At 54.3% G+C, this 12,504-nt stretch overlaps 3 protein-coding genes across 3 annotated transcripts; 2 read left to right on the top strand and 1 right to left on the bottom strand.

The window, feature by feature from the left end:
- Positions 1-1,725: 1,725 nt before the first annotated feature.
- Positions 1,726-4,600, top strand: LRP88_08056 (uncharacterized protein; the record flags this gene model as incomplete). Its single annotated transcript, XM_083244567.1, has 3 exons — positions 1,726-1,973; positions 2,092-3,844; positions 3,917-4,600. The coding sequence occupies 3 exons, from the start codon at positions 1,726-1,728 to the stop codon at positions 4,598-4,600; spliced, it is 2,685 nt and encodes an 894-aa protein (XP_083099061.1).
- Positions 4,601-5,028: 428 nt separating this feature from the next.
- LRP88_08055 (lumazine synthase RIB4) lies at positions 5,029-5,682 on the bottom strand (the record flags this gene model as incomplete). The annotated part of the gene is made up of 2 exons (XM_083244566.1): positions 5,029-5,416; positions 5,477-5,682. The coding sequence occupies 2 exons, from the start codon at positions 5,680-5,682 to the stop codon at positions 5,029-5,031; spliced, it is 594 nt and encodes a 197-aa protein (XP_083099060.1).
- Positions 5,683-6,383: 701 nt separating this feature from the next.
- LRP88_08054 (uncharacterized protein) lies at positions 6,384-8,720 on the top strand (the record flags this gene model as incomplete). The annotated part of the gene is made up of 1 exon (XM_083244565.1): positions 6,384-8,720. The coding sequence occupies one exon, from the start codon at positions 6,384-6,386 to the stop codon at positions 8,718-8,720; it is 2,337 nt and encodes a 778-aa protein (XP_083099059.1).
- Between the last annotated feature and the right edge of the window lie 3,784 nt (positions 8,721-12,504).

The raw sequence follows: 12,504 nt of genomic DNA, 5'->3' as shown, positions 1-12,504 counted from the left end.
GGGGCTTAGGCTGGCATCTGGGCCGGCTGAGCATCACCCTCTCTAGCCCGCAGCACATCAGACTCTCATTGCCGTGGCCATGCCATTGGCAGCAGGGTCATGGTCATGGCCGTGGCCGTGGTTCAGCGGCCGTGACCGTGACCATGGTCCCAGCGACATGGGGGGTTTGCTTGCTCCCATCCATGGAGCAACGCCGCTAGCGAGGTGGTAGTCGGGACAGGATACGGACTGGACTGGACGTGACGATGAATGGGCCTCCAGCACCGCACCGCTTCTGCACTCCTCAAAGCCAAGAGCCAGAGGGACCCCTTTGGTCAAGCCTCTCCTGCTGGGTCTCCGTCCGTTGGCACCTCGCTCGCTCTGGAGCTGGGGTGGCTTACGAGATCTGACTAGACCTCATGTAGCCCCAAGGGGACGATGCTGCGTTGGCGGCGTCTAGGGAAATAATAACACTTCGCTCCCCCAGCCGATAGCCACTTTTGATCCTCTTGCTTTCGTCCCTCTCAAGTCCAGTCGGCCGCCACCCCTTAACCCTCTGGTCGCCAGCAGCAGCGTCTTGCTCGAGCCTGTCCATCCGTCCGTCTGTTCGTCCTCTCGATCGATCGCTCGCCCGCTCGCTCGTTATTATTCTGCCGAACAGTGGTGACCGTCGATACAAACCCGGCAATACACAATCGTCGTATCGACCCGCAAGCGCATTCCTCCTGCTGCCCACATTCGCTGTCTCCGAACGATTTTCTGCAGAGACACCAGGCCGTAGCCACCTAAAGCCACGGGGGGAAGGACCCAAGACCCGTACCGCTGACACCACACTGTGTCCGCGCACTGTGCAACGCCCGGTCCCCGTTGTCGTGCTCCTCGTTCGCCCATCCATCACCTGTCGGGCCACTCGCTTTTGTTCGCCATCTTTCTCTCATTCAAACCTCACCACCACCACTCGCTTTTTTCCCCTAATCACAGCCGCTGCCTTCCGACTGTTGCATTTCTTCACGTTGTCGACATTTAGCCGCTGCCTTCGCCCCTTGGACGACTCGACTCGTTTGCCGCCTCTGCTTTCACTTTCGCTCTCGCACTTGGCCGTCCGTCCTCTTCCGGCTAGCCAGCCACTTTTTGCTCCTCCTCCTAATACCAACCGTCCGTCTTTCATTTCTGGAGATTAATGTGAGTCTCAACTTTCTTTGCCTTCCATGACACATGCGCCCGCTCTCCGCCAACCACCCAGTTTCATGCCCACGGCTTTAACTCCAAGCCGCTCTCGCCGTTGCTTGGCTTGATCCGATAAAGCCTGGTTGCCCCCAACACCACACGGACGGACGTCCACTCGCTCGTCAGGATTCCCCTTTGATTTTCGACTCTGTTTCTTGCCTTCTCCTTTTACTTCGCTCTAGAGTAACGGCTACGACTGCATCGTTACATCCTTTGGTTTCTCTAGCCTCTGCTGACCTGCGATCCTACCATCATGCAGTTACCCGTCTCACTTCGCATATTTGTTCCTTGACACGATCCGCCTCGAATACCCTCGCATCGGACCTTTCTAGGATCTCGTTTTTGAATCATTTTCTTCTTTATTTTCAAATCTTCGATATTTACTCTTCTCGGGCATCAAATACCCAACGTATACGATTGCAAATATCCAGCTCTGTTTGACTGATCTATTTGGGTCTCCCCAGAGTGTGTTTTATGGGTTGCAAGTAATTGAGACCGATTTCTCGATCCACCTTCTACATGCCTAGATTCGGTGTCGCGTTCAACAGGCGGAAGTCAACCGCAACCCCGGAAGATTTACAGCATGGCTCAGTGACACCGGAGCAATCATCTTTCCGAGTCATTGAGCGAAACGACCCCTCTCTCGGCAAGTCGTTTGACGGAGGTGCGAGGATGGCGAGGGCTTCTGGTTCTCACGCTTCCCGGCCCAGCCAGCTGGATCTTGACAGCGAGGATAACATGTTTGCTGATCTCAAGAGTGGCAACCGGTGAGTCCATTTCTTTTTCTCGTGTACGACTCGTTCGCAGGGCTGTTTCACCACTTTTCATTCGCTCTGTCATCAGAGACAAAAATAGTCATGCACCGTGGCGCTGACTCCTTCTCAGGGGAAGTGGGGCGTCCAATACGACCAAGGCCACATCGACTGATACCTCATCAAGGCACAGCAATGCCTCGACTGCTCCCTCTTCGACGAACCTCGAGGGGCAGGACGATCCCAAGCATTATCACAAAAAGGCGCTGCACGACTTTGGCTCTCGAAACGCCCCCAAGTCGAGCGGGTCCGGCTTTCTGAACCGAGCGGGTCGAACTTTTTCTTTTGGCGTCCAGAAAAAACACAACGCCTCCGCCCCAAAGAACGAGATCCCCGACGTACCGCCCGTTCCTTCGATCCAGCACGACGACTTCAGTGGAAGATCCAGGGGCATGACCGAATCTACGACCAGCACTGCCACACCGCCCAAGTTGGAAAACGGAGGGATGGATCTCGGTGGAGATTTCGGTTCCATGTTCAGCACTTTTGACAAGAGGGCCAGCGTAGCTACCTTGAAGACCGATGGATCTGCCGCGCCTCGATCCTTAACAGGCAATCGCCCAGCCCAGCCCGCGCCCCTGAGCATCAACAAGACGGCCAATGTCGAACCCGCTCCCGAATCATGGAACAGCCGCACTTCGGATGACAATCTTCTCGGTTCCACCCCGGCATCTCCGGAAATCGACGTGCCGCCACCTGTGCCACGCCACCAGAGCTCATTCAAGACCTCGAACCGCCCGTCCGATATTATCGAGGATGAGGATGCCAGACTCCTGCAGGATTCCATCGCTGTAGGACGTATGCTTTCGGATTCCAACCCGCCCTCTGGCCGTTACCGACGAGATGAAGACTCCTTTTCATCATTCACCAGGAAGCCTCTCACTTCTAGCTTCAAGAAGGGCGATGACAACATGTTCGAAGGAACCCTGGCGCACTCGTCACGCATCGCCAATCGATACACCTCGCGAGCCCCCAGTCCCCCACGAAACAAGGTCATGACTCCTGCTCAGTTTGAGAAGTACCGGCAAGACAAGGAGAAGGACTCGAACGAGACCGCTCACCAAGCGACTGCCAATGACGATGATGACGAAGATGAGATCAACTACGACGACGACGAAGATGAAATCGAAAAGTCGAAGCAGCAGGCGAAGCAGAGGAGAAAGCAGGAGGCTCACATGGCTGTTTACCGACAACAGATGATGAAGGTGACCGGCGAGCAGCCCGAGATGCACCCGCCTGACCGCCCTGGACTGGCCGCTTCGATGAGCGCACCCCAGCTGCACCTGATGAAGAAGACCCCATCTCCAGGACCTCCCACTGGCATTTCTGACGAAGATGACGATGACGAGGTCCCCTTGGCCATTCTGCAGGCTCACGGTTTCCCTAATAAGAACCGACCTCCAACCCGGCTAAGCACCATGGGTTCCAATCCAAACCTGCGTGCATCTGCCTCGCTACAGCCCCCGAGACCCGGTTCAGCTATGGGCGAAAACTCGACTCAGCGACACTCGATGCTTCCTGCTTTTGCACGAAACCTCCCTCAGGATCCGTTTGTTGGTGCCAGCATTGCGAAGCCTGCTGTGCGGGAATCGTTGACCTTCAGTGGCGGTATCCCTGCCTCGGCGGAGCCTCAACAACAACAACAACAACAACAACAACAACAACAGGGTCCCCTCCCTCCTGGTGGTCTCGTTGGCGTGATTGCCAACGAGGAGCGAACGAGGGCCATGCGCCGTGGTGGTGCAGCAGCAAATGGCGCCAAACTTATTCCTGGTCTGAATGCGCCACAAGGATCTTTTGAGAACCCCAACGGTTTGATAAACAACGTAGGCAACGGCGGTGGAATCGGCGGTGGGATGGGCGGCATGTACAACATGCCCACTATGGGAATGTCGCAGCCCATGCTTCAGCCCATGCCTCCACCACAGCTCACCGTGGGAGATCAGGCTCAACTCCAGATGACCCAGCAGATGTCGCAATTCATGCAGATGCAGATGCAGTTCATGCAGATGATGGCAACAAACAACCAGCAGCAGCAGCAGAACGGCATGGCTCAGTTACAGCCACCATATGGCGGACTGCCCGCCACGCAGTCTATGAACGATCTTTCATCACGGCACTCAATGATGTTCGAACCGGCTTTGGAGCCCCCTCGCCGTATGGACGCTGGCATGCGCACCATGAGCATGGTCCAGCCCAGCTCGGCTTCTTTTATGCAGATGCCACCTCCTGCTGGATATGCTGGCTCGATTGCCGGAGGACTGCCGATGGGCTACACTCCGTCGATTGCGCCGTCTGAGCGAAGCAACATCGGTCTTCCTGGGCGCTACCGACCCGTGTCTCAAGCTGTTGACCCCATGATGGCCGATCCCCATCGCCGGACCAACACCATGTCCGGGGCACTCGGCCGGTGGGATGAGACCAAGTCCAAGTCTACCATCAACGTAGTCAACACTGCCAATGACGGGTCAGATGACGACGATGAGGAGGGTTGGGAAGCCATGAAGGCCAAGCGAGACAAGAAGCGAACGCTCTGGAAGAACAAGAAGGGATTCGGGGGTGAGCTAGGCACGATGATCTGAGGGGGTCATCTCACGAGGTTTATAAAAGAGAAGGAGGAAAGATTGGATTTATACGCCCTACTTTTGCATCTGGAGATTCCTGGGACTAGCCCAACTCGAGCGTCAGCTGGGAACCCCATACAAACTTTGTATATTCTAGAACTCTGATTTTCGTTTGGGCGTCGTATGGAAAGAAATGATGGGCACCGGCCTGTGGGATCAGGTCGCGTGCATGATAGATAAACCTTTATGCCGGTAATTGACTAATTGGGAGGTCACTATTGGAATTGTCTCAAATCTGATCGTTCAAGGCCGTTTGGTGATGTATTCAGCCGCCTAGTGTCTATTGTCTCTTCTTTTTTCAATTGTTACTCAACGCCGATATTCAAGAGTCCCGCAGTCATCGCTATTTGCTCCTTTGCTCGAGCTTTGTTCTGATGTTGCTGGGCTTAACCGTCGATGGTTCCGTTGGCCCATTCCCGTCTCTTGACACCCATCTCAACAGCAGCCAGGCCCCAGTCCTCGCCGTGGTTGTGACCCTTGCCTTCAACGCCAGCGCGAGCCTTGGCCTGGTCCTCGGTGAGGACGGTCAGGACACCGAGAATGACGGGGACGCCAGTGTCAAGCTGGACACGCATCAGGCCCTGGCAGGTAGACTCGGCGATGTACTCAAAGTGCATAGTCTCGCCCTTGATGAGAACGCCAACGGCGATGATGGCATCAAAGGGGCCCGAGGACGCAGGGAGAGTAGAGAGATCTGGAGTCGACGAGGCGAGAAGGTCGGTCGCCGAGGGACCGCCAGTAGCGGTGCCCTGGATCTGGGATGCAGAGAAGAGGCTAAGGAACCGGATATGTCAGCATTGTGATGACAGCACACGAAAGAGAAGAGGGCTATACCGCTGGACGGCAATGGGGAGCTCCCAAGAGCCGGGGCACGACTGGACAACAATGTTGGACTCCTTGACGCCGCTGGCAAGGAGCTTCTCCTTTGCGCCGGTGACGAGGGGCTCGATGATGGTAGAGTTCCAGCGGGCGTGGACGATGGCGATGCGCAGGTTAGAGCCATCGTGGTGTTGAGGGGAGGGACCCTTGAGCGAAGACATTGTGGCTGGCTGGAGCTGTTTTCGGCTATGTACGATATGCAGGTGTTGTTTCTCGTGGGCAATGGCGATGACTCTATCGTGAACTGCCTCTTGGTGGATGTAGTTGAAAGGAAAGATGGTTTGTCAAGCTTGGGTAATGAATGGATGTGGCCGCTAGTGGGTGCGGGGCCACGCGGCAGCTCATAGCGGGGTTGGCGGACATCACGTCACAGCGCGGGCACCTCTGCAGCTCTCAGGGGAGGGTTTGGAATGCAGGGACTGAGGACGGAGGTCGTCTGGTGGGAGGTACGTACCTACCGTGCCTGGTGGGTGCCAGGTGGTGATAAGCGGATCGCGCCTGCCCTGGCTTGGCGATGGTCGGCCCCGGCCCAGGTGGCCTTCGTCTACTTCGCTTGGGAAGGAACTACCTAACCTACGCGAATGCAAATCCACCACGTTCTTTCCCTCTACGAGAAGCTTCAAACCTCGTGATCCAGGCAGAAAAGATGGATCACGCCTTGCAACCTCATGTTTTCCCCTCCTTCAGCTGCAACACATCCCCTGCTCATATTGCTTTCCTCCATATTAAGCACTCCACCAGCATGTTATCCACATGATCCATGTAGTCTCTCGGGCAACCAGATGCTGTGTTTCAATTTACCATAGCCACTCGAGAGATCTCATATCGTTGTTCACAATCTCCAAGCCATCTTCACATCATCATGTCAATATCAGCACTGCCCCCATCTACAGCTAGCCTTTTAGGCTCCTCGTCTGCGATCGCAGACCCTCTTTCCCTGGTCAAGGAGCTCGTGGACAACAGCATTGACGCAGGTGCCACATCTCTCGAAATCACCATCACATCCAACACCGTCGACAAGATTCAGGTCCGAGACAATGGCCGAGGAATACGTCTCGAGGATTACGAGTACCTGGGCCGCCGAGCTCACACAAGCAAACTCCGAAGCTTCGACGAGCTAGAATTCAAGGGTGGCACTACCCTAGGGTTCCGCGGTGAGGCGCTTGCTAGTGCCAACTCTCTGGCAACTATCAAAGTTTCAACTCGAACTGCTCAAGATCCCGTTGGATCACTTCTGTTCCTAAAGTTCGGACAGGGTGGAGTTGAAAAGCAGGAACCCATATCCAGCCCGGTGGGAACAACAGTCCAAGCCTGGAAGCTATTCGAAAACATCCCCGTGCGGAAGCAGACTGCCTTGAAAGGGAGTCGCAAAACACTAACCAACATCAAGAAACACCTGGAAGGCTACGCATTAGCGCTGCCACATCTGAAACTATCTTTCAAAGTTCCTGGCGATCCTTGCCAACCGTGGTTGTATTCGCCCTGTTCCTTGATGAACACGCGAGAGGCTATTACACAAGTCTTTGGCCATGCACTCGTCACTCAACTCGATGAGGTCTCATCAGGCACAGGTACCGATGGACCAGCGATCCACCTGTCACAAGAGATTGTTCTCACTGCGTTTCTCCCAAGCCGCGGGAGCGATGCTAAGATAGTCAAGGGCAAGGGGGCTTTCATCTCGGTGGATTCACGGCCCATTTCCTCCTCAACTGGGACAGGGAGGAAGATTGTTGCCATTTTCAAGGCGAGCATCTCGCGGACTTTGGCCTCAACTAAGGATTTACGGTCTCTCCCAAACCCTTTCATGCAACTGAGCATCAGGTGCCAACCAAGTTCCTACGACCCCAATGTATCACCACTCAAGGACGAGGTGCTTTTCAAGGACGAGCCAGCGATCCTCAATTGTTTCCAGGCCCTTTGTGACAAAGTTTACGGAGGGAAAGATTCTGTGACCACAGGAATGGCTTCTGGGCGAGAGGAGCAACGCAATGTGCGCATCACAAGGCAGATGCAGAGAGAAGCCTCGCTACCCCAGACGCCAGTGACCCCACGGGGGTCAGCAGAGAAGCCAACTGGTGTCAACTGCCAAGGCAACACCCAAGGAAGCATTACGATGAACGGCCTAGACCCTGTTGAGGCTCTTAACGATAAGCTCGAAAGGGTTCTTGGCTTTAGTTCCAACAACTCTCAAGGTGGTAATGTTGCTTCACCTGTTGCGGCTCGCGGTTCTCGGTCACTCAGTACTGCCCACCCTGCCTATCGGAACGAGGTTGCTGATACCGAAGAACCACGAACAGTTTCAGCAACGATGAGAACCAAGGCTGTGGTCAACCTCTCCCGGAACGACAGCAACTCAAGCGACCTAGGTGGTACAGAAGGGTTGATCCCGGTACAACTTGCACGAAGACATGCAGCTTCCTCTCGTCGCCAGGAGTCACCCCCCATCCGCTTTTCTGAAGACATTGGTCGATATTTCCGACCCAAACGTCATGAACCAATAGAGATTGCAACAGATGAAACAGCTACGCTGGAAAAAATGCAAGAGGAACATGTGTCGGATCCCAACACAGCCACGGGTCGCCTTGAGATTCGCCGCCCCCCACTCATGGAGTTGACAGAATCAGATCTGAATACACCCCGAGAGGAGGAGGAAGACGAAGAGGAGGAAGAAGATGATGAGTCTGTGATCGAGCTCCCTGCCGCCGAGCAAAACGCTACACCGCTACGCAACATGGCAGGCCAGGCCACATCTCCACGTCATGCAGTTCCTTCACCTCTGGTCAACATCCCATTCAGACCACTCACGAGACCACTGCCAGCACCAAATCCGACGTTGCGTTCAGAAGAGCCTTCTGCCCTTCGGACACCCCCATCGTCAGATCCTGCGCGTGCCAATCACCTGTACCGTGGTAGTCCATCTGGGAGCCCAATCAATCAAGGCTTGGCCAGAGGCCAAAGGTCGCCTCGGAACGCTGCCAGACTGTCGACTGACAGGTTCGCGGATCACGGAAGGCGTCGGTCAGTCTTAGACAACGGCCAGATTGGCTCGCTGAGCAGGCGTCAAGTACAACATGGACGGCACGGGAGCCAGTTGACGGGTCGAAGAAATACCTTGACCCTTGGTCACGATGACGCAGATGCACACTCTAAGGACGTGTTGCACGGCAGCCATGCTCATGCAGAGGATCAGGAAGGCTAGCAACCTTTCGGCCATGGATTTGTTTCCTCTCAGATCAATGCGCAAGGCGAGAGCGCGGGCCAGGGGACTCAAAGTTTAAGTGTCTTTCCAGAGATTGCAAGAGAATCGGACGAGCACCAGCCTCAGGGAAATGCCCTGTGGGCACACACTCTACAGACATTACTGATGAGGACACCTCCACCGCCCGAGACAAGGCTGGGTAGACAACCCCTGAGTGGGAGACGTGAGGATCTGGGCGTAGCACCAGAAAGCAATGAGGCCGAGGGCTCAACAAGGGCGGCAAAACGTCGACGAGTTCTTTCACGTACTGCATCCTCACAAGGCGAGGAGGAGCAAGATCCCCGACGTTTTCTCATGAAACGACAGCGCTCTTGCACGCAGGGGGGAAGGCTGAAACGCCTCGGCTCAAAGCGACTTTCTTTTGAGACAATACCTCAGGACTACGTCACAACGGGTCTTGTATTGAAACTCAACGTCGGAATGAGCGACGTGAACCGGATGACCTTGAAGCATATGGCCTCAGGACATGGAGAGAAACGAGGTAGAGAGTCAGGCATGCAGTTCAAGAGCATGGACGAGGTGGAGGAAGTGGACAAGCTTGTACGAGAGGTGGTGGGGTCGTGGGTGAGAGAGAGGCCCTCGGTTGAGGTGGAATACACACTGCGAACTGGAGCGAAGGGGAAATCAAGAGCATAGGCTGTTGTCTCGGGTAAAGGCGTAACGGTATCTCTCCCGAATGGACCCAAAGGGAGTTAATGACTGCGGCTACATATCTTAAAGACGGTTGTAATTAATGAATTGATGAAGCATCCATGGCAACTTAGAGAGGATGGGAGATTGGCTGGAGGACAAGGCAACTAGGTAGGGTAGCACTGGACTGAACAGACTTTAGAGGACTAACAAGGTCGCTAGTGAATGGGACTAAGTTGACGGCGAGAATGATTGAATCTAAGACAAGCCCGATCTAGCTAGTGTGACTGCCGGGAGCCGAGAGAGGGTTGGTCTGTAAGGTAGCTGGGACTTGGCTGGGTACAAGAATCGGGCAGGTTTCGATTGGAGGTGGTGGGGTGATGTGATGGATGGCGACGGGGAATAACAAGACAAGGGCAGGGATAGTGTATGTAATGTAACTGGAGGCTGGGCTTGAGAAGACAACTCACGCCAAGGAGATAAGAGTGGAGGCAGCTGGAGATGGGATTAGATGTCAAAGTTTGAGAGAAATTACATGTCCCCTCTGAAGCTGTCAAGGTGCGACCTGAGCTGGGATATGTCTTGGTGGACGAGCACGTGTAGCACACGGGAGAGACAAAGTTTGGGTCTCTGTACGCCGGCCACGCGGCCGGCGGGACCCTAATAATCACTCTTGAACAAAGAAGGGCAAAGGATGGATGGATGTGCCATCTTCAGTGTGCCAAAGTGGTGGGCGAGTGAGTGAAAGCTTCAGCAATGTGTGTGTGAGAGTGAGACAGTCCCAGGGCAGAGGGTGCCGTGGGATGGATCTCTCAAGACTCTATGATGATGACGTGACGTGAAGGGAGAAGAGAATATGATGGAAGTTCTTGTTCTGCGGATTTATTTCCCCATGTTTTAAAGCCATGAGTGAATCAGACGAAGCACGGGGCATATACGAATGGCTTGACTGAGCAAGCAGGCAAGCAAGCAAGCAAGGAGGGCGGCGAGTTGATAAGATACGACATGCAGCATTAGTCTTGGCCGAATGGATGGATGAATGGATCCTTGATCGAACCAACGGTATGGCATGGTTCGACTCCATCGGACAAGTCGAGATGGATATCCGACGGGACTGCCGTCTCGTTACTTTTTTACCGAACAGAAAAAAAAGGGGGGCAACCGGCAATGGCAGCTGAAGAGAAACCTCGTACTGTATGTACGATAGTAAACAAACAAGAGTCATAGACAGACAGAGAAAAGAAGAAAGAGATGGCCGGAACGGCGGCCGACTGGAGCTGTTTCTCAAAATAGAGCGTCTGGTGCTGTTTTTATTCCTTTCCCTCTTATTTTCGACCCAAGCTTACCAGGCCACCCTCGTCGATGATTCAGCGAGCGAGCGAATGGGGGCACGGGCGAATCCATGGATGGAGGGGGACCCGCCAAGGACTTGGACCCGAGAGACCAGCACAGTAGGGCACCACCTACGGGCACCCAGCCCAGCTTGCCCGCCTCGTATCTGCGCTTGCTGCTGCGCTGCTGCTCGTGGAATTTTATGGACCACGAGCTGGAGCTGCTGGTGAGTGGCCGGCGCCCCGACAGAGGGGATGAATGATGGATGCTCCGTCGGTTGACGGGATGGCATGAGGCGACAGAGGCGGAGAGAGGGACTTGGCGAATTACTCGACCGCGGCATGACGGGGAGGTTCATGTTCTGCTGTTCCAGTTTTAGCACTGCATCGTGACTACTACGTAGTAGATCTGTCAGCGCAAACACGTGGTTTGACGCCGATAAATGTCGAGACGGCCAGAGTGAGGTGAGGTGAGGATGGGTGATGGATGGTTGTAAGAGGCGATTGACAGTCAGCAAAAGCACGTTACGGTGACCTTTTTTGCAAACCGTATGGGCCATTCCGTATGCCATGCACCAAGGAAATACAACGTTGTTGCGTGATGGGCGAGGACCAGACCTAACGGAACAGCTGAAGCAGGAAGCGAAAAGGGCTTGGAAGCAGCAGCTAAGAAAGAAGCCCACGCGTTTGTTGTGGCTGTGGCTGATGCTGACGATGGGGAACGGATCCGTGGAGACTATCGGCTCCCTGCATGTTTGGGGTTATGATTTGGAAGAAAAAGAAATTTCGAGTTGAGAAGAGTTTGACATGCTCGAGTAGGTAGATCAAAGAAGAACGATTGACAGACGATTGATTGAAAGTCATCTTCAAGTACATCAACGAAAACGTTGCCATTACGTCTTTCTTCCTCAGTTACAGACCGGCCGTTTCCCGTTTGAGCAAGAGACGGACGACAGTTTTCGGAGCTTCGCTCGCGCCAGCACAAATCCAAGCCGCACGCCATGACGTACAGGCCCGTCGCGGTCTAGCGCTCGGACTTGTGTGCTGTGGGAAACGTTCCAGGATCCCATCCTTTTACGAGAGATGCAGAACGATGTACCCGGTACTTCCTTTGGCGCTAAAAAGCTGGACGGGGAGGCTCAGGGCAACTCTTACATCTGACAGACGAAAAAAAAAAAGTGCTGAGAGTTTCATCGTATGCGGGATGCTCGGGGGAGGATTTTGTGCATGTAGGCAATTACGGGAGGGGACCCTTTATTTATTCAAATTAGATACACAGCATCTGTTCTGTTCTCAGGAAGCAGGATCAAGGAGGGAATGCAGCTGTTGGATTTGTTTGAATCAGGGTGACCTGAGATAAAGATAGGACATCCAATCTTTAGCGTCAAACCCAGCCACAACGCCCCAAACTAGGTAGGACGGGGAGGTACCGATAGCTCAAAGATCCAGTCCCTTTTTTTCTTCCACAAAAATTCTCGTCCCTGGAATTTCATGCAAACGGGGGATAAAATGTCATCGGGAATTATAGACGCAGGACCTTGGAAACTCGTAATGAACGACCGAGGCTTCGAGCTCACATAATCCGCAGATCACATCACAGGGGGATCGTCCATCATGGCCGTTCGCAGTACGAGATGGAACCCCCTACCTAAGGTACGCTTACTGTTACTGGGTTCCATCCACTGCCGTCCAGTCCGGGGGGGAACCTGAACGCCCACAGGTCTCACAGGGCCGCCTGCGGCTTAATTATAGCGTGTCCTAGC

The sequence above is a fragment of the Fusarium phalaenopsidis genome (genome assembly GCF_050370095.1).
Source record: "Fusarium phalaenopsidis strain FUZ10S chromosome Unknown contig_32302, whole genome shotgun sequence".
Lineage (NCBI taxonomy): Eukaryota > Fungi > Ascomycota > Sordariomycetes > Hypocreales > Nectriaceae > Fusarium > Fusarium phalaenopsidis.
Note: the sequence above shows the minus strand (reverse complement) of the source record. Positions and strands in the feature narration are given on the sequence as shown.